Below are 21,099 nucleotides of genomic sequence, written 5' to 3'. Positions count from 1 at the left end.
GTGGGGAAACTTCTTCACTCAGAGGGTTGTGAGAGTGTGGAGTGAGCTGCCAGCGCAAGTGGTGTGTGCGAGCTCGATTTCAATGTTTAGAAGAAATGTGGATAGATACACAGGTGTAGAGGTGTGTGGGATTAGGCAGTTAAAATGTTTTTAGCATGGACTAGATGGAGCAAAGGGCCTGTTTTTGTGCTGTGCTTTTCTATGACTCTATGGCTACTCCATACTGATATCACTGTTAAAGTTTGGTACGATTGTCGAGGCTTTTTGGGGGTGTTTTGGACTAGAAATCTCCCTATCCGTGTTTGCAGCTGATGCAAAGATAGGCACATTGTAAACAGTGTGATTGGCAGTGTCGAATAATCAATGGATACAGATAACTAAGGGATATCAGGAGACTGAGAACATGAGGAACACTCTGGCACGCGGCTTTCAGCATAAGGTGAGGCGAGTCCGTTAAGTTGTGACCTTGGGGCATACAACAGTGTACCTTCCAAGTAGAATCAATGAATTCCAAGTAATCTTGGTGGCCCACTTCACAAATACAACAGAATAGAGGCAGGAAGCACTGCATCAGGCCTTTCAGCCCATCATGACCAAATTAAACATTGAAGACCCATCCCACTTTCCAGCACTCAGTCCATCTCCTTCAGCTAGAGGGTGGTGAAACTGTGGAACTCATTGCCACAGGTGGCTGTGAAGGTCAATCATTGGGTATATTTAGGGCGGAAGTTGATAGATTCTTGATTAGTCAGGGCATAAAGGGATACCATGAGAAGGCAGGAGATTGAGGCTGAGAGAGAAATCGATCAGCATGATAAAATGGTGGAGCAGACACGATGTGCCAAATGGCCTAATTCTTCTTCTATATCTTATGGTCTTCTTGTCTTCTGTGTTCTGCTGTTTCAAATGTTCATCCAGTCACCTAAGTGTGCAGTCATTCCTCATAACTGAACTGGTCTCTTCCAGGCAATCTCCTCTCTACATCTCTATTCACCAACCTAGCAATCTCCACTTTAAATATACCCAGTAACGTGGCATCTACAGCTGTCTATCGTAATTAGTTCCACTGATTCACCATTTTCTGGCTGAGGAAATTCATCTTCATCTCCTCCTCTGGGTTAGAACAGTTCAATGTTATGTTAGGCTAAGTTATGTAGATGACTGTACATTTGTGCGATAATTAAGTCTTTGTTCCCCCTTATCTTTGACAGGGACGGGCGAATCAGTAAAGATGAAATGATGGCCTATTTCCTGAGGGCTAAATCGCAGCTCCAGTGCAAAATGGGACCGGGCTTTATTCACAATTTTCAAGAGATGACGTACCTCAAGCCCACTTTCTGTGAGCACTGTGCAGGATTTGTAAGTACATCCACTGAAATGATGGTGTTGCAGTGACTCTCCCTGAACTTTCTCCAATGTGCTTGAGTCTAGATGTCTTCCCTCGGAAACTCTATAGTAAAATAATCACCATAAACCCACACTTAAGTTTTGCTAAATCCCTGGCTGACCACGTCTAAATGCCCAGGCACAACTCTGGGCAAAACCAGAGAGCAGTAGCACACTATATATGTGAGAACACCCCAGGTAGATAAATCCACTACGTTTCTCTTCCCCCATTCCCTCATTAGCCACGTTGCCTTCTGCAGCAAATACATTACGTGTACGTTAGTTGTCTTTTTGCTGCTGTTGCCCATCATTTCAGGTTTAAAATGTTGTGAATTCAGAGACGCTCTTCTGCACACCACTGTTGTAATGTTATTTGAGTTACTGTCACTTTCCCATCAGCTTGAACCTGTTCGACTGTTCTCTTCTGACCTCTCTCATTAATAAGGTACTTTCTCCCACAGAACTGCCACTCACCAGATATTTAATATTTTTCACACCAATCCCTGTAACCTCCACAGTTGTGCATGAAAAGCCCAAGAGATCAGCCGTTTCTGAGATACGCAAACCACGCCATCTGGTATTAACAATCATTCCATGGTCAAAGTCACTTAGATCATATTTCTTCCCCATTCTGATCTTTGGTCTGAACAATGACTGAACCCTTGACCATGTCTACATGCTTTTATGCATTCAGTTGTTACCACATGACTGGCTGATTGGATGTTTGCATCAATGAGCAGGTGTGCAGGTGTACCTAATAAAGTGGCCACTGAGTGTATATCGATTTAATCAGAACATTAACAATATTTCCGATCTGTGGCTCATATATAGTGTGCGAGGTAATTCTTAAATACCTACTAGAAATATCACATAGATCTGCCTCATTAGCTATCTTACCAACATGATATTCCACTCTGTCATAGAATCAAAGTATTGATTCAAGTGATAAATGTCATTAATCTACAGACTTTTGCACTAAATGTTCTCTTTCTTTGTGCAAAGAGCTACCAAAGCTCAATTGTACTGGAGAATATTACAAAAGGCTTTAGAAGTCCTGACTGTGCGACTGGAGGAATCTCTAATGCTTCTTCGAGGATCATCAGCTTGTCATGGAGGGAGGAGAGGCTTGAGAGTTCCTGAGATACTGCGAGTGATGTCATTTGACACTTATCTCCTGCTAGGGTCACCCATTGCGGTAAGGTCAAGGGAGAGGTTCCAGACAAAGAACGATCCAAGCCCTCAATGGTGGAGCTGGCAGAAGGTGACGACACAGTGAGATTGGAGGGAGGCTGCAGCAGTGAAGGTCCCCAGTCCTCGTGTGTTCCATGCCACTGGACGCTGATCCCAATCTGTCAATGTGCTTCAGTCTACCCACATTAAACAAATCCATGCAAAGGTGTTCTCCAATAAGGGAGTTCACCCGAATATGTGTATCCTGGAGTGGCCTTTACAGACAGCTGAGGACCCATCAATAGACAGCCTCTTAAGAGAACATCAAACTTGACTCGAGAGAATGCACTACTAATTTCCACATCATCGTCATCATTACATGTCATGTCATACGATATGGGCCATTATGGTCCCATGACCATGATTGTTCTTGGCAAATTTTTCTACAGAAGTGGCTTGCCATTGCCTTCTTCTGGGCAGTGTCTTTACAAGACAGGAGACCCCAGCCATTATCAATACTCTTCAGAGATATCCTGCCTGGCGTCAGTGGTCACATAACCAGGACTTGTGATGAGCACCAGCTGCTCATACGACCATCCACCACCTGCTCCCGTGGATCATTGTAACCCTGGATGGGTGGGGGCGGGTGGTGCTTCACATTGCCCAAGGGTGGTCCACAGGCTCGTGGAGGGTAGGAGCACCTTACACCTCCTTTGGTAGGGACGTATCTCCACCATGCCACCCTAATCTTGAAGCAGGTGTCCCAAAGACTAATTCAGAATACTGAACACGGCACTGCTCTGAATGGAATCCCAGGGCCTGCGTGGGAGGGTCCTGACGGCGTTGTTTCCTCTTGAGTTTGCAATCAAGAAGTTTACGTGGCGCACCCCCCGCCCCCACTCCTGTGGCCACCAATGTGTTTTAGATCAGGAATTTCATGAAGTTAGTCATTCATTCAATTTCCCTGCCCCATGTGCTTGAATGTTCTCATCACTGAATCTCCTCCATGGAATTCTGGGTTATTCTGGATTGACCAATGCTAATGAGTGACACTAGAGGGTAAGAATTAAGCAGCCCATGCTAGAGGAAGTGAAACAATGAACAAAAGGGCAAGAGTTGGCCAAAAGGCCCTTCAAACCTGGCCTGCCTTTCAATAGCTAGTCTTTGCTGGCCTCAACTTCTCTTTCTACCACTTCTACATGGTCTTCAATTTCTCAATCTTTCAAATATTTATCTATTCAAAGACATTCAAAGGACATTTGTTATCAAAGTATGTCTGCAGTATACAAGCCTGAAATTCATCTTCCCCACAGGCCGTCACAAAACAAAGAACCAGGGACCCAACCTGTTCAAAGAAAACCATCAAACAAACTCCCTGCCCCCCCTCACATGCAAAAAAAAAGAGAAAATCATGCAAACAGCAACAGAGCAAAAACACAGAATATAAAACACAGAATCAAAAAGCATATTTCCATACAGTTCAGCTCAGTGTTCGTTATCTGCAGGCTGTCCCAATTCAAAAGTCACCCAAAGCAGAGACAAAAAAGAGCAACCAGAACTTTAACTGGAAACCAGGACACATCATAATCCTGAATTAGAATCCAAATCTACAATTTCCGTCGATTAAACCTTGTTCCGGCTTCATCCACTGAGAGCATCAAGGGAGAGAGAGATCACTCAAATGCAAGGACCTTCCCTCATGGGCAACGAGGGAGAGAGAGAGAGACCGTAACGCACAGACTCCTTCTCCAGCAGCAGCGAGCGAGAGACTGGTAGACGGCGCTGGACACTCACTCTCCTTCCGTGATAAAATTTAAAGATTAGCTTTAATGGTCACACGCACATTGAAACAGACAGTGAAATGGTTTGCTTGAATGCTGGGTAGCCCAGAAGTGTCGCCATGGTTCCAGGCACTAACAGAACATACCCATAACTGTCCAATCTTACCATTCAACTTTGATCTTTGAAATCCTTGAAACCCTCTTCCCCCGAGAGTTACAAAGATTCACTTCTTCTTCTTTCTTCTTCGACTGTCCATTGATTTTGATGTTGATTGCGCTGAGAGTCTAGTCTCAGCAGGCATGTTTGTGGGCCACAAGACCAGCATTGGATCGGCACTGTCTCCCACATTGGTTGCATTTGTGATTTGACTGGTCTAGCACCGAATGTCTGCATACATGACCTGCTTCATATTTCTTCTGCCTTTTCTCCTCGATAGCTGGGATTGACTTCTTGACAATGCAGCGCCAACTTCTTCTGTCCAAAGCATCTTTCTCCCAGGTGTTGACATTCATGTCAGTGTTCTTCATATGGCGTTTGAGCACATCTTTGCAGCACAGCTTCTGACCACCATGCTTCCTCTTTGTTGGCGTGTTGGCAAGTGGCCAAGTGGTTAAGGTGTTGGTCTCGTGATCTGAAGGCCGCTAGTTCGAGCCTCAGCTAAGGCAATGTGTTGTGTCCCTGAGCAAACCACACTTTGCTCTGTGACGACACCGGTGCCAAGCTGTATCAGCCCTTGCCCAACATGGGTGGCGTGGAGTGGGGAGACAGCATGGGCAACTGCCGGTCTCCCATACAACCCTGCCCAGGCCTGTGCCCTGGAAACTTTCCAAGGCACAAATCCATGGTCTCTCAAGACTAACAGATGCCTAGTAAAGATTCACTACCCTAAAAGGAAAGAAGTCAAGTCTCTTTTTAAAGTCAAATTAAGTCACCTTTTATTGTCATTTCAACCATAACTGCTGGTATGTTAACACAGTAAAAATGAGACAGCATTTTTCAGGACCATGGTGCTACATGAAACAGTACAAAAACTACACTGAACTACGTAAAAACAACACAGAAAAAAAACTACGCTGGACCTACAGACCTACCCAGGACTGCATAAAGTGCACAAAACAGTGCAGGCATTACAATAAATAATAAACAAGACAATAGGCACAGTAGAGGGCAGTAAGTTGGTGTCAGTCCAGGCTCTGGGTATTGAGGAGTCTGATGGCTTGGGGGAAGAAACTGTTACACAGTCTGGTCATGAGAGCCCGAATGCTTCAGAGCCTTTTCCCAGATGGCAGGAATGAGAAGTTTTTATGAAGGGTGCGTGGGGTCCTTCATAATGCTGTTTGCTTTGCGGATGCAGCGTGTGGTGTAAATGTCCGTGATGGCGGAAAAAGAGACCCCGATGATCTTCTCAGCTGACCTCACTATCCGCTGCAGGGTCTTGCAATCCAAGATGGTGCAATTTCCGAACCAGGCAGTGATGCAGCTGCTCAGGATGCTCTCAAAAGAATGTGATGGGGGGGGGGGGGGAGTTGGACTTTCCTCAGCCTTCGCAGAAAGTAGAGATGCTGCTGGGCTTTCTTTGCTATGGAGCTGGTGTTGAGGGACCAGGTGAGATTCTCCGCCAGATGAACACCAAGAAATTTGGTGCTCTTAACGATCTCTACCGAGGAGCCATCCATGTTCAGTGGGGAGTGGTCGCTCCGTGCCCTCCTGAAGCCAACAACCATTTCTTTTGTTTTGTTCATGTTCAGAGACAGGTTGTTGGCTCTGCACCAGTCCGTTAGCCACTGCACCTCCTCTCTGTAAGTTGACTCGTCGTTCTTGCTGATGAGACCCACCACAGTCGTGTCATCAGCAAACTTTATGATGTGGTTTGAGCTGTGTGTTGGTCAGCAGAGTGAACAGCAGTGGACTGAGCACGCAGCCCTGGGGGGGGGGGGGGGGGGGGAGGGGGGGTGGCAGCCCATGCTCAGTTTGAAGTTTCTATCCACATCTTGCCAGGGATTTCTTCATGCCTGCTGTTTCTGAAAAGTTGTGATCAAAACCATTTGTGAAGGGAAATCAGTTGATACTCATTCTGTCACTCTGGGACAATTTCATTTCTGCTACATTACACGGTAGCATAGTGGTTAGCACAATACCTTACAGTACCGGAGACACAGGTTCAATTCCCGCCATCGTCTGTAAGGAGTTTGGACGTTCTCCTTGTGACCGCATGGATTTCCTCCGGGTTCTCCAGTTTCCTCCCAGAGTTCAGAGATGTGTTATTGGTAGGTTAATTGGTCATTGTAAGTTGTCCTGTGTCTAGGCTAGAGTTAAATTAGGGGGAGGGGTTACTCAAAGGATCGGAAGGGCCTATTCCACATTTACCTCAATAAATGAAATTATAAAACTTTGAGACAAAGATGATTTGTCTGTGCAGGTCTCTGACACTTGGCTCCCTGCCAGTCGAAGCTGGCTGCCTTTAGCCTTGGCTGTGGCGTTCCCTGCAGCTGCTTTTACATCTCCCACAACACTATTTGCTTTGTTTCATCCCAGCTTCACACCCCTCCTTAAGCTTTTGCTCCACTGTTGGAGAGAAGTAAACAGTAATCGTAGTGAATGGAAACGGCAGCAATGGAGCAGATTAGGGTGTTAATCGTGACCCTACCATGTCAGCCCATCACTCCCAGCCTGACATGGTTCATTTGTCAGGTTCCTTTTAAATGTCATTGATAAATGTCACCCCGTTCTGAGAGAAGTTAGCGAGCAATGGAGCAGACAGCGCAGGCCTGAAACAACGATTCCCAACTCCATGTGTCAGGAAGGGTGTTGTGAGCAGCTCCATCCTGTTTGTGTTGCTGCAGGCCACAGCTCCTTCCTCTTTCATTACTTCACCTTCCTTCCGGTTCCCCTACCAACTCACTAACATTCTTCTGCTCTCTTTGCAGCTCTGGGGTATAATCAAACAGGGACACAAGTGTAAAGGTAAATAAGAACTCTCTCTTTTTTTTCCTCAGATGGCTATTGTATTAATGTTGGCAGAGGAAGTTTTAGGGATATGCAGCTGAGGGATCTGGGGCCTTGTAAAGCAGGGCCCAGAAGGCAGTAACATCTATAGTCCGATAAAATTGGGCAAAAAGGCCAATTTGCTTCTGCAGGAGCCACAATGGGTTTTTAACCTTCCCTGTGGAAACTAGAGGGGATGTGGTGACATTGTTAAAGCAGCAGAGAATATCTTGAGCACCTTTCCCATCCTGGACGGCTTCTCAGTCTTGAGGATATCTTCCTTGTCCCCTAATTTTTTGGTTTCTAAGGTGGTAACCATGGACTCTCCCACAGACGGAATGGGCCAGTGTGTACTTTGGGAGGTGTTATACTCCCTCTGTTTTCTGCACTGGGCTTCTGTGTGTGCCTGAAGAGGGAGATTCGCCATTCTACCTACCTTCGCAAATGCTCCTCCATTTTGAATTTGTGGGCCAGAAGCTGTGGTGAATTAGTGAAGATGTTGTGCATTCTCAAGGGGGCTTTGAGAACTTTCCTGAACCCTTGTGCCATCACAGACCTCAGTGTCCTGAGTGTCTGTGAAGCTTGGTGTCGGGCAAATGAACATTGCGGACCAATCATTGGTCCTGATTAGAGCTTGGAGATGTTGAGGCGGGAGGGAATGCTGGAGTGTATAATGGGTACTCAGTGGTTTACTCTTCTTATCAAGAGTTGGAAGTGACGACGTTTCAGGCCGAAACCCTTTATCAGGAGACTCCTGGTGAAGGGTTTCGGCCCGAAACGTCGTCACTACCTCCTCCCGTAGATGCTGTCTGGCCTGCTGAGTTCTGCCAGCATTTTGTGTTTTTATACAGACCCTTAGGTTCAGTGAGTCTGTACTGACCTTCAACCACCTTCTTGTCTTTAATACCATTTTTTATTCTGCATAGTAGTGGTGAGATTTTGTGAGCATTAAATGTTAAATACTGAGAGACGTTGGCACTGGGTGCTGAGGCTCTGCCATTAATCGCACTGTCTCAATTCCGCTTCCTTGTTTGACAGACTGCGGTGTCAACTGCCATAAGCAATGCAAAGACCTGCTGGTGTTGGCGTGTCGGAAACTGCGAAAGAGCACCTCTCTAGAGAGTCCTTCTCCACCTTCGCACAGCCATGGCTCCCTGCCCAGCAGCCCAGCAATCCTCTCCTGTGGAAACGGTAAGGGCTGCCGATGTGATCAAAGGAACCTTGTTAGTTGGGGAGCTCCCTTGTGATTTACCCCTCCATTTCATCCTCAACCCAATGGAAAATATGCCCTCTCTTTGCTAAATGGTGTGGTTAGAAGTGTGACATAAGAGCGTATCACTGCTTGCTATTGAAAAGCAGTTATTGTGTTTAGAGTAATTATATTTATGAGGATTTCCATTGGTCAGGGTTGACCACGGATATCATGTCGTACCTGCCTTCGTGATACACAAGCTGGTACACAAGCCACGGCAGTGCAATTGAAGAGGAAGCTGCTGCCCGTGCAGCAGGCTCCTTCTCTCCACACATCTGATGAATCCAAAGGGACGGCAGAGACCGATACAGTTGGTACCAACGATGTCGTTGGAGTTGCCAGTCAGCATTGGACACAATACAGGTCTGCCTTAGGGAGTACAGCTCCAGATCTTTCCCTCGGGGTTTACTCCCTCAGCCTTCCTTATGAGTGGGTATAGCCCGAGGGCAGTGGTGATTTGAGATCAGAGTTTTCCTTCTGCTAGGTGAACTGCCAACTATGACTGACGAGCCCCATCTGCAGTATTTATATTACTGTAACTATTAATATAGGAGAGAGTCAAAATCCCATTCCTGTTGAGTCACTGATTAACTATATTAGTTACCTTTAATAACTAACAGATAAGCAAGTCATGTTTAAGTGTCAGCCGTGGCTCAAAAGCAGCTGGGCGCCTCATCAACCAAGAGTGATGAGGTTTAAGTCCCATTCTGGAGAGATGATTTCGAAGATCTGGGCTGGTGACCCAGCTGCCACACGAGAAGGTCACAGCAACTGCAGTGGAGAGCCTGCTGGCCCACTCAGGGTATTGTTTTAAAGTCAATTTATTATCAAACTTATATATGGCACCACAGACCACCCTGAGATTCATTTTCTTGCGGGACTACTCAATAAGTCCATAATAGAATAATAGCCATAATAGAAACATTGAAAGGCCGCACCAGGAAGAGGCAAGTTACCCCAGGAATTTGTCCAACGTTCATCAGTATGAACGTTCCTGCTTTGCTGGTCACGGACCCTGCCACACCACTGCAAACATACCTAGTTGTCTGCAAAGTGCTGTGGGACATTGAACGGCAAGTACTACAGAAATGCCAGTTACTTTCTTTTTCCCTGTGCCTGATCTTTTCATGAATAGCACACGTAGAAAACTGCAAGTGATATGCCATCCATGCACCCCCCCCCCCCCCCCACCATGGCCGGCAGTACAGTCAGAGACGCAAGAGTCATTTTGGAGTGAACGTTCATCATAACTCCATCCGGATCTCCCATTCATCCCTGAAGTACCTGCCATAGGAATCCAGGCCGTGAATAGAGTGAAGGCAAGGGCCATGGAACAATAGTTTAAACAGGGTTAGCTTACAGCACGCCATGGCTTATGATCCCTGTTTGGATTCCTTTATTAATAAAATGCAACTGAAATGATCTAAGTTCCCCTTTGAAAGCAGCTCGTTGTTATTTATCCCTATGGTTTTCCTTCACTTCGATGGGTCCTCGAGCCCATTCTCGGAAAGGATTAACACTGTTTGGAATAAGCTCAATTTTGAAGCACCAATTTAGTCTGGAGTACTAATCCACAACGGGCATTTCTTTCCTATGGCATCACAGAACTCGATATCAGCTCGATTGGACGGGCTCCAAAATCCATCCAAGGAAGCAATCTTTAAAATTCAAGGAAATTAGATCATTTCAGTATTTTTTTAAATGATATTAGGCCAGTAAGGTTTTCCATTAGCAGATTAATTGCAAAAATGATACAGTGGCTTATCATGGCTATCACATATCCTCCACAAGGCCAACTTTCGGCAAACAGTTCCTGCTCCACAATTCACTCTCTGTGTGAATTATTAGCTTCTTCGAACATAATAGTACAGAATAGGCCATTCGGCCCACAGTGTTGTGCCAACTTTTAAACCTAACCCTTCAACATAACTCTTTGCTCCTACATAGCTCTCCATTTCTCTGTCATCCGTGTATTTGCCACTACCACCATCCCCGTCAGGGTGTTCTACACACCCAGCACTCTCAGTGAAAATAGTCCCTCTGACGCTTCGGCCCCACCCCCTCATAATTCCCTTCGATTGCCCTAGCATAATGCCCCCTAGATTTAGCCAGTTCCGCCTGGGAACACGCCTCTGGCCGTCCTATCAATTTCTCCCTCTTATCATTCTTCTTCTTGTCTTCTGCCTTTTATCATCTTGCTTCTTGTTCAGTGACGTTATTGTTGTTGACTCAACCAGGGCATCCTACAGTAAAACAAAATGTCCTCTTTCTTCAATGACTTGCATCCATTCTAAACAGCTTGCTTGCTGTTTACCATGAGACAAATAGTGTGAAACAATAACGCTATTGTGCTATGTGCCTCATGTTTATACAGTTCATTTGCAGTCAGAAGCGACCTGCGATCCTGAAGTGCTGCCTTGTACCCTCAGTGCAAAGCTCCTGAGCTGGTCATCGCAGTTGTACCAAATCAAATTCAATTGACTTTATTACTTTCATCCTTCATATGCATGAGGAGTAAAACTCATTACGTTACATCTCTGCCCAAATGTGCAATATGCAATTATAATAATTTATAATAAATGTTATGCACAACAGGATAGTCAATACAATATAGAAATACAGTTGAGTCAACCTGAGTTAAACAGTCTGATGGCCTGGTGGATGAAGTTGTCCCGGAGTCTGTTGGTCCTGGCTTTTATGCTGTGCTACCATTTCCCGGATGGTAGCAGCTGGAGCAGTTTGTGGTTGGGGTGACTCGGGTCCCCAATGATCCTACAGGCTCTTTTTACACACATCTTTGTAAGTGTCCTGAATCATGGGACGTTCACGACTACAGATGTGCCGGGCTTGTCCGCACCACTCTCTGCAGAGTCCTGCGATTGAGGGAAGTACAGTTCTCATACCAGGCAGTGATGCAGCCAGTCAGGATGCTCTCAGTTGTGCCCCTAAAGAAAGTTCTTAGAATTTGGGGAGCCATACCAAACTTTTTCAACCCTCTGAGGTGAACGGCGCAGTTGTGCCTTTTTCACCACACAGCTGGCATGTACAGGCCACGTGAGGTCCTGGGTGATGTGTATACCGAGGAACTTAAAGCTGTTCACCCTCTCAACTCCAGATCCATTGATGTCAATGGGGATTAGCCTGTCTCCATTCCTCCTGTAGTCCACAACCAGCTCCTTTGTATTTGTGACATTGAGGGAGAGGTTGTTTTCTTGACACCACTGTGTCAGGGTGATGACTTCTTCTCTGTAGGCCACCTTGTAATTATTTGAGATTAGGCCAATCAGCGTAGTGTCGGCAGCCCACTTGTGCAAGGCAGCACCAGCAGACAGCAGCTTGCACTGTTCTGCTGCCGCAAAGGAGCAAATTTCGCCTCATGTTAGACAGCCATAATAAACCTGGTTTGGATTCCATCCCGATCTTCTGTGCTGTCTATGTGCAGTTCACATGTTCTCTCTGTAACATGAATGCTTCCGCTGGGTGCTCTGGTTTGCTCCTATAAGATAATTAGTTATTGTAGATCAGCCCTGGTGTAGGTGAGTGGTGGGAAACTCGGTGGGGATGGATGGTTTTGTTAGAACAACATGGTAGCTCAGCGATTAGCGTGACGCTGTTACAGCTTGGGCTATCAATGTTCAGGGTACAGTCTCAGAGTGATCCGTATGTCCTCCCCGTGGAATGCATGGGTTATCTCCGGGTTCTCCAGTTTCCTCCCACAGTCCAAAATCATAACGTTTAGTAGGTTAATTGGTCGTTGTAAATTGCCCCATAATCAGGCTAGCGAGAAGTCGGAGGTTGCCTGTCAGCTCAAGGAGCTGAAGGTCTTTTGCACTCTGTATCTCTAAATAAAAATAAAATGAAAGAGAAAATAGGTGACTGGGCAGAAGGGGGCATGGGATTGTTCTGAGAGCTAGCATAAACTTTATGGATTGAACAACCTCCTCCATCATGAGAAGAGGTGGGGGGGGGGGGGAATGAAAACAACTGAGCCAGACTGATAACTCTGTATATTATTTAAAAGGAGAAAATTTCCTTAATTTCCCCTAATCCAGAAACACATTCAATTTGCCGTTCAACTATAATGAGCCTATGTTTTTTTGACTGGGTGGGTGGTCTGTTACGTGCCTGCTATAACAATTGTGAGAACATCAGTTGCTGGGCTCTGTCTCCGTGGGGGCTGATGTGTCCCCTGCTGAAGCTGCAGCAGGAAATGCAAATGAATCAGTGTCGACATAACTGTTAAAAATCCCTGCTAATGATGCTGTTGTAATACTGGACATATCCAAAGGTCTTGAAGGGTTAGCATTCATATCCAGACGATTAGAATATAAAAACAAGGAGGCTCTATAAGGCATTGGTCAGACCACACTTAGACAATAAGATATAGGTGCAAAATTAGGCTATTTGGCCCATCGAGTCTTTTCTGCCTTTTCATCCTGGCTGAACCATTGCCCTCTCAGATGCATTCTCCTGCCTTCTACCTGTAACCTTCCATACCCTGACTAATCAAGAAACTGTCAACCACTTATTTAAGTTTACCCAAAGACTTGGCCTCCACAGCTCCCAGTGGGGACTACTTCCACAGATTCACCACCCTCTAGCTAAAGAAATTCCCGTTTATCTCATTTCTAAATGGACACCCCTCTATTTGACAATATATTTCAGTGATAATAAACCTAATTCTGATTCTATTAGTTCCAAGACATTCCACACAAAACGTTTTGTGCAGCATCTTGGAAATGGTGGAATCAGAATGTTGTGCTTGCACAAAGTTTTGTGAACTTCACTTGAGTAACAAATGAATTTTCTCCCTGCTGTATATGAGAATAAACAAATCTCATGTAAAAACACTGCATATTTGTAAGTATTGCTGACGCACACTCCAGTTTCTACATGATGGCCGGGGTCCAGATGAAGCTGAGTGACCCTCAGTTAGACAGCTCACACCAAGCTGTCCAAACTGTAGTGTAGAATTATGCAATCACTTGACATCAGAACACAATCAATTGGCATCAAGAAACAGGACCTTTGGGCCTCTGCTAAATATAAATTTGTATAGTGTATTGGCAGTGATACCTTCAAGAATTACTGCTAAGAAGTAACTCTTGGAGAAACCAGCTTTACTTTGTGAAATGGTTGCCCTGCCTCAGTATGGTTCACTGCATGCTAATCAGTGCTTACAGGGTCTCCTTTCATCTCAGTTGCTGAGCTATTTTGTGAATGAACCCATCGATTGAGGCAGGAATCTCAATATTTGTTGAAAGATGGTTCATATTTTTACTGAAAGGGAGAAGTTGTGCTTGTCTGTGCCAGGTTATTAAAAACCTAACCTTGCTTCTCATTTTGATCTTGTATCCTCGAGCTTGGGCTAAATAAATTCCTTGGCTTTTCCTGCCTTTTGATGTTCTGAATCCGGCTCTATGCTTAAGCTTTGATTGTACAGCTTGTTTTTGATGAGTCCTCCCTCGCAATTTGAAATCAGTTTTTTTTCATTCTCTCCCCCTGCAGTTCAAGATGGAGCTATGTTCAACTTCCCCCAGAGCACCAGTAACCAGGCCATTGATGGCCGCTCGATTACCCTAATGACAGGCTCAGCTCAGAAGATCTCGGTGCGCTTACAGAGGGCCACCGCCAGCCAGGCCACACAGACGGAGCCACTGTGGCAGGAAAGTGGGTGGGCCGGCGCCGACTCAGGGTCACACACCTTCCCAAAAATGAAGTCGAAAGGCGGGAAGAGCAGGGGCTTTGCAAAGTGGGAAAATGAGAAGCCCAGCAGATGTGCTAAGACAGAAGAGGAGCGTGAACCACTGCAGAATGGGACCGAGGTGAATGAGGAAGATGAGTGAGGGTGCGTCCCTCAAGGCAAACTCCAAGAGTGCACAATGCATCATCAAATTTTATGGGAATTACAAGAAATTGGATATGTGCTCAGGGTTAATATTAACAGGATATTTATTCATTGACTGCCTTGTGTGTTTGACTATTTGTCATTTTTCATCTTGTACAAATTGTTCAAACCAGCTTCTGCCAAGTGTCAAAGTGACAAAGATCTTGTATAAATCTGTGGCTCCTTCATGGCTTCTCTTATCAATCAAAATCTTCCAGGCCTCGAACACCCACACCCATCATGTCCCAGCCATCACCCTTCACAAGCAAATCGCATATCGAGCTCACTAGTTGGAAGATGAAAAATCGGCCATGGGAGATCAAACCTCAGGACTGAAAAAGCACCAAATACACGAAGTGAGTGTGCAGATGGAACGCTTTTGACAGGAAGCCACAAGCAAGCTGTTGCGTACTATAAACGCTCATCGTCAATGCACACATGGCCAGTAGTAACAAGGTCAGACAGGGAAATGCCTCCAGTTTGCTGGAAAGTCAAGTCTGGAGGTTGCCTGGAATGGAATTTCCATTTCTAAGGCTTTGATACTGACAAAATTCTTTATAAAACTCAAAATCCATGCCACAGACTTCTGAGATTATTCAGCTGGGACAAACAATAGAGACTACTTTTTATTCAAGTGAATGAAACTCTTCACTTTCCACACACAAGGTCAGGTAAAGGTGAGAATGAAAAGGAACAATAAAGCTGGATGCCACCGTCATAGTTGGAGCCTAAAGGTTATCTCCCGCCATCTAGGATACTAAACCTTTCAAATCAATAGTTGAGATTCAGCAGATGCTGGAAATACAATGTAACATACAGAAAATGCTGGAGGAACTCAGAAGGTCAGTCAGCATCAATGGAGAAAGGAGTAAACAGTCGATGTTCCAGCCCATCAGGACACCATTGGGATTGTGTGTGTGTGTGTTAATCCTTTTACATGTATTTTGTCCAAAACTAATTGAGTTTCTTTGAAGATGTGGGAGCAGAGATACCCCTTCGCTATGGAAACATGAAGTCATGTGAGAAGCTGATCTTTGTTTCCGCTGTAATGAAATGTGGTATCATTGAGATGTTGTCCCTGGTGGGGAGGAGGAAAGATTGCTCTGTAATTGGATAAAAAGAATGTTATGTGGGGATTTCTTGCTTTACCTAGTGCTTGTCCTTAGTGCCTGAATGTCCTTTGACCAAAGACATAGGGTAAGCATCCCTATCGCTAAGACAGCCTTATAAGATGGGATGGTTGCTCCCACGTTTCCAAGGTACAAAACTTGGAAAATACAAGGTGTGTGACACACACATATACGGCACACTCCCCTGAGCATATCGGGTGATTGTGAATTGTCAGATCCTTTCATGCAGTGTGCGATTCTTTTCCATTGCTTCCATTGGTATCGGTTCCAGGGAGAATTCCAGCAATGCAGACCTGGAGGGAAAATCCTCGACATGACCCTCCTTTGCTGTCCCACCCAGCTTTCAGAGGCTCACTGGTGTAATTGAAAAGCGGGGTTCTGCCCTCAAACTGGGTCCTCACTGAGCCAGGTTGTGGCATCGCGGAAAGGGGCTGCATTATTGATTGCACTCAGACAGACTGTCTGAGGGAAAATGACGGGCCAAGTGCTTTAAACAAGAAACACGTCATGGAGAAATTAATCAATGTCACTTTCTGCTCAGCACAATTCCCCGGTGTGGACAGCGCCTGTCACCACCCCAAATCAAGAGGCTTCCACATGCCTTTGTGTTAGAGAGCTAATCCTCCTGGCTGGCTGGTTCTCCCTTTCTGTCTCAAATCTCAAGCGTTGTAAATCAGGCAGGAGATAACCTGACACAGAATAAGGCCTTATTCCATGTTGCGCTGTAGCCCTACTGGACTAGAGCGTCACCTGCTGCACCATTGTGGTATTGTTTCTAATAACCTCAACTGCCATTTTGTGTCCCCTCAAATATTACACATTGTGATATTTAGATTTTGCTTTACGTTTAAAGGCAAATAACTGAATTTAAACAATTTTAAGACTTAAAAACAGCAGAGATGTGTATTAGAGCAATCTCGCCAAGTCAGATCTTCAAATGAAAGATGCAGAAAATCAGATTTCCTCTAAACTGGATCCATTTGATATACATTTCTGTTTGGTGTTACCTTTTGATGAAGTTGCTGCAGACTCTCAGGCAAAACTCTTTCCAAGAAAGTTCATATGGGACAAATCAATAGATACCAACACGATGAATCATGCTCTCACTGAACTGAGATGTCCATTCAAACCTTTTGTTAAATGGCTCATGATTACTTTATATTAATAACCAACAGCTTCAGTGTCTGGCAAGGCACAAGTCTCACGTTAAAGCCAATTTGCCCTGAAAGGGGAACCTGGAATTAATGAACGAGTGGAAGAAGGTTTAGGGGAGATGTTTTTGTTTTACACAGAGTGGTAAGTGCATGGGATGAACTGCCAAGTTGATGCTCGGGGCAGATACATTAGGAATATTTAAAGGACACGTGGATGAAAGTAAGATGGGGGATTACGAGCTATGTAAGAGAGAAGGGTTAGGTAGATCGTGGAGGTGGTTGAAAAGCTGGTACAATGTGGACCAAAGGGGAGTGTACTGTGACTTACTGTTCTATATTCTCTGCGATGGGTAGAGGTTCGGGAGAAGAAATCACCGACTGAAGGTAGCTCCCTGAGACCATGAATCTCTGTGCTTCTCTGCACCACACAACAGTGGAAGCTGAGCATCCCTCAGACTGGATTAGAAATCATTTTGTATTTGTTTGGTGGATCAAAGCATCTCGTAATTGCCAAACAACACAAACTGAAACTTTAGAAGCTGGTAAGTACATGGCATAATTAGAGCCAGACTTCCATTTTCAATGCCTGGTGCACAATGTGTAGTAACAACTGAACAGTATACAGTGCTGTGCCAAAGTCTTAGGCACATACACATACATAGGTTGCCTAAGACCTTTACACAGTACTATAGTAATTTTATGTATTGCACTGTATGGCTGCCGCTAAAAATAAAACAAATTTCATGACATATGAGAGCGATGATAACCTGATTCTTATATGGGCCTCTATTGTGGACTGAGAGCAGGAAGGGGGCAGGGAGAGGAGAATCATGGTTGGGAGAGGGGAGGGAGTGAAAAGAACCAGAGAGACATTCTGTAATGTTCAATAAATAAGTTGTTTGGAATCAAAATACCTTGCCTGATGTCTCAGTTCTGGGTGTGTCTGCAGCCACACCAGCCGCACTCCTGGCACTCATTCTCTGCCACCTGTCCCACGTCCTCCTGCGGCGCTCCACCCTCGCCATTCCCAACGTCCTTTGCTGCCGCCAGACTTACAAACTCGCTATCTGCTCCATGTTGACAGAAACACTACTGTGCAAAAGTCTTGGCACCCTTGCTAAGGTAATGTGCCCAAGGCTTTTGCACAGTCCCATACCTCAGACCTACGTACTGTTTCTGAGGACGTAAGAGCACAGTTAATTGAGGGGGGGAGCCAGTCGATGTAGTGCATTTGGATTTTCAGAAGACTTTCAATAAGGTCCCAAACAAGGTACCAGGTTTTACAGAGAAAGGTTGAACAAATTAGGTCTTTATTCTTTGGAGCATAGAAGGTTGAGGGGGGACTTGATAGAGGTATTTAAAATTATGAGGGGGATAGATAGAGTTGACGTGGATAGGTTTTTTCCATTGAGAGTAGGGGAGGTTCAAACAAGAGGACATGAGTTGAGAGTTAAGGGGCAAAAGTTTCGGGGTAACACGAGGGGGAACTTCTTTACTCAGAGAGTGGTAGCTGTGTGGAACAAGCTTCCGGTAGAAGTGGTAGAGGCAGTTTGGATATTGTCATTTAAAAAAAAATTGGATAGGTATATGGACAGGAAAGGAATGGAGGGTTATGGGCTGAGTGCAGGTAGCTGGGACTAGGTGAGAGTAAGCGTTCAGCACGGACTAGAAAGGCCGAGACAGCCTGTTTCTGTGCTGTAATTGTTACATGGTTATATGGTAACTGATCCAGAAGGTTCCAGCTTATGGATTTGGTTAACAGAGAGAAAATATAAACTAGAATAAAATGGTTGCCAGGTTCTGATGAATGGGGAAATGCAGGAATGGATGATTGCCCCAACCACCAACCACAATCCACACAAAATATGGCTGAGGAACTAAATACTTCTCGAGTTTGCTGATGATATAAAACCTGGTGTGATTATGAGCATGGTGGAGGAGGTAGGGAGTATCCAGGGGACATGGACAAGTGTGGTGCACAAAATAGGAAGGCGGAGTCACCTCTTGGTGAGAGATTTGCTGGTTTTCATGTTCCATGAGACCAATGTGTCCAGGCGTGCTTGCACAGAAGTAATTGAAAGCCAACATGCAGGTGTAAGAAAAGATTTGACTGGAGGAGTAAAGAAGCCTAACTGCAGTCACAATGGGTGGCTCCAAGTATTGTGCACAGTTTTGTTCTCCCCAGCTAAGAGCGAAGCAATTTGCTATTGAGAGAGCCCAATGCATTCTGAAAACTGATTTCAGGCAGGGCAGATTTGTCAAATGAAGAAATGCCCATTAGATGAGATGTGTAATCCCTAAAGCTGAGAAACATGAGATCTCAGTGAAGCTTGGGAGGCTTCATGGTGGATCAGGGAGGTTGCTTCTCTGATTATGGAGTCTAGAACTAGGGACCATGTTCTCAGAATAAGGGGTAAAATGTTTCAAAGGTACATTTAGTGTCAGAGAATTTAGTGTGCATTTAGTGTATACGATATACGTTCTGAAATTCATTTTCCTTGCAAACATGGACGAAAACAGAGTCCCCCAATGAATGAATGAGAGTTAAATGTAAGAACCCCAAAGTCACCCCCAGAGCTCCCCCACAAGCGTAAGCAGCAGCAAAGCAATGATCCCACCTTCCCCACCAGCAAAAAAAAAGCATCAGCACCCACCACTGAGCACTCAGGTGTGCAGCAAAGCATCAGTAAAGACAGAAACTTGCAGTACCCCAAAGACGGTAATTCGATATACCGCAGGCTCCCTCTCTCTCTCTCTCTAATAGAGGAAAAAGTGGTGACCCTGTTTCGGGAACATAACAAAGCAGCTTGCTGGTTTATGATGTTAGAAGTCTGTTGCGCCACTTCTTCTGAGCTCTGGGTGGCTGGGCACACAGCCAGCAGGCAGCTCGCTGCTGTCAATCTTCAGTCTCCCACGACGCACCACGATGGCACCGACCTCGAGACTGCCCGCCTCTCAAGCCGTGAAATCCCAGAACCCTGAAGGTGCGCTAGTCTTCTAGGCCGCATCCTTGGCATAGGGTTTAGATGAAGAGAGGTTTTGAAGGAATCTCAGACACTGAGTTCATTCATAAGGGACTAATAGATGTCTGGATATTATGGATAGGCCAGCCACGATCTTAAAGAATGACTGAAAGATCAAACTCTTATTATTTTGGGGGATGGGGTGGGGGGTGTTGCTTGATGACTACATACTGCAATTATGTTGCCCCATGTGAAGACACCTTGGTCTTTCATTGGTACTGCTGTAAAATAAAATTATTGGGTTGTCGGAAGACGCTTGAGTTTTCTTTTGAACTCTTCAACACCTGCAGTATTTTGCTTTCTCAGATGTTTATTCTCCAAGAGGAACCCACCTCAATGGGTATGCTCGAGCCTGCTCGAAGGGTCACATGGCTTACTGCAGTTGTATGTGGTGTACAGTTGTTGAAATGCTACACACACACGACCTTATACTAATGTGTTCGATATTTCATATCGTCCGGTGTTTTGTAAATATATATTGATTTTTTTTTTGTAGAATGTAGTTGGCAACTGAGCCATTTCTTGTGAGCTGACAATAAACAAAACCCCTTCTTTGCATCATTATCCATCTACTTCTTTCAGTTTTACTGACTGAATGGTCAGATCAGAGAGGCGTATATTCTCCCCGTCATCGTGCAGGTTTGTCTCCAAAAGATATATTGGTTAGGGATTGGTAAGTTGTGGGCACGCTATGTTAGTGCTGGAAGCTTGGCAACACTTGCAGGCTGACCCAGCACATTTTTGGGCTGTGCTGATCATTGACATAAATGAAATATTTGACTGTGCACTTCCATGAACATCTGACAAGTCAAGCTAATCTTTAAAAGTTGACGATCACTGGAAACTTGCCATACTTTAACAAAGCTTCATATAAATATTTTAGCTAGTGTAAAGTTACTGGCAAGTTTACAACTGTCTAAAATTCAGTAAAAGATACAATGGCCTGATTAACCAATTGTACAGTTTAAGGTATCCATGGAATGTATAGTATACAAATTTTGATAATATATGTACTTTGAACTTTTGCAGCAGTATCTGCATTTAACATGATTGTCAGTTGTTGAGGTAAAACTGCAAGATGACAGTTTTGGTTCTTGGATTATTGGATCACAGAAGGATATAGATGCAATAATTGAAATCAAAAGGTTACCGTCCTTGCTTCATTACGCCTAGGATCAGGGCAAGATCTTGATAGTGCCCTCTGCTGATAAGTGCAGGATTTGCAAGTAGAACAGCTTAGTTACTTAATGCAGATTCAAACTTGTTGGTGTCCACCATCTTCTTTAGAGCAATGTTCTCCACTATTGTTTGCTGTGTTGCAGGATGGAAA

The 21,099-nt window shown here is 44.9% G+C and overlaps 1 protein-coding gene across 1 annotated transcript in view; it reads left to right on the top strand.

Annotated features, from left to right (window-relative positions):
• rasgrp3 (RAS guanyl releasing protein 3 (calcium and DAG-regulated)) overlaps nt 1-20,327 on the top strand; it is a 98,332-nt gene extending 78,005 nt beyond the window's left edge. Inside the window, exons 13-16 of the mRNA XM_059985623.1 lie at nt 1,212-1,359; nt 7,266-7,302; nt 8,362-8,514; nt 14,084-20,327. Of these exons, the coding sequence (XP_059841606.1) occupies nt 1,212-1,359; nt 7,266-7,302; nt 8,362-8,514; nt 14,084-14,421 (676 nt within the window). The 3' untranslated portion in view covers nt 14,422-20,327. The remainder of the gene's footprint in view (nt 1-1,211; nt 1,360-7,265; nt 7,303-8,361; nt 8,515-14,083) is intronic.
• The last annotated feature ends 772 nt before the right edge of the window (nt 20,328-21,099 follow it).

The sequence above is a fragment of the Hypanus sabinus genome, chromosome 12, assembly GCF_030144855.1.
Source record: "Hypanus sabinus isolate sHypSab1 chromosome 12, sHypSab1.hap1, whole genome shotgun sequence".
In the NCBI taxonomy this organism is placed as follows: domain Eukaryota; kingdom Metazoa; phylum Chordata; class Chondrichthyes; order Myliobatiformes; family Dasyatidae; genus Hypanus; species Hypanus sabinus.
The sequence above is the reverse complement of the archived record's forward strand: the minus strand, read 5'-3'. Positions and strand labels throughout refer to the sequence as shown.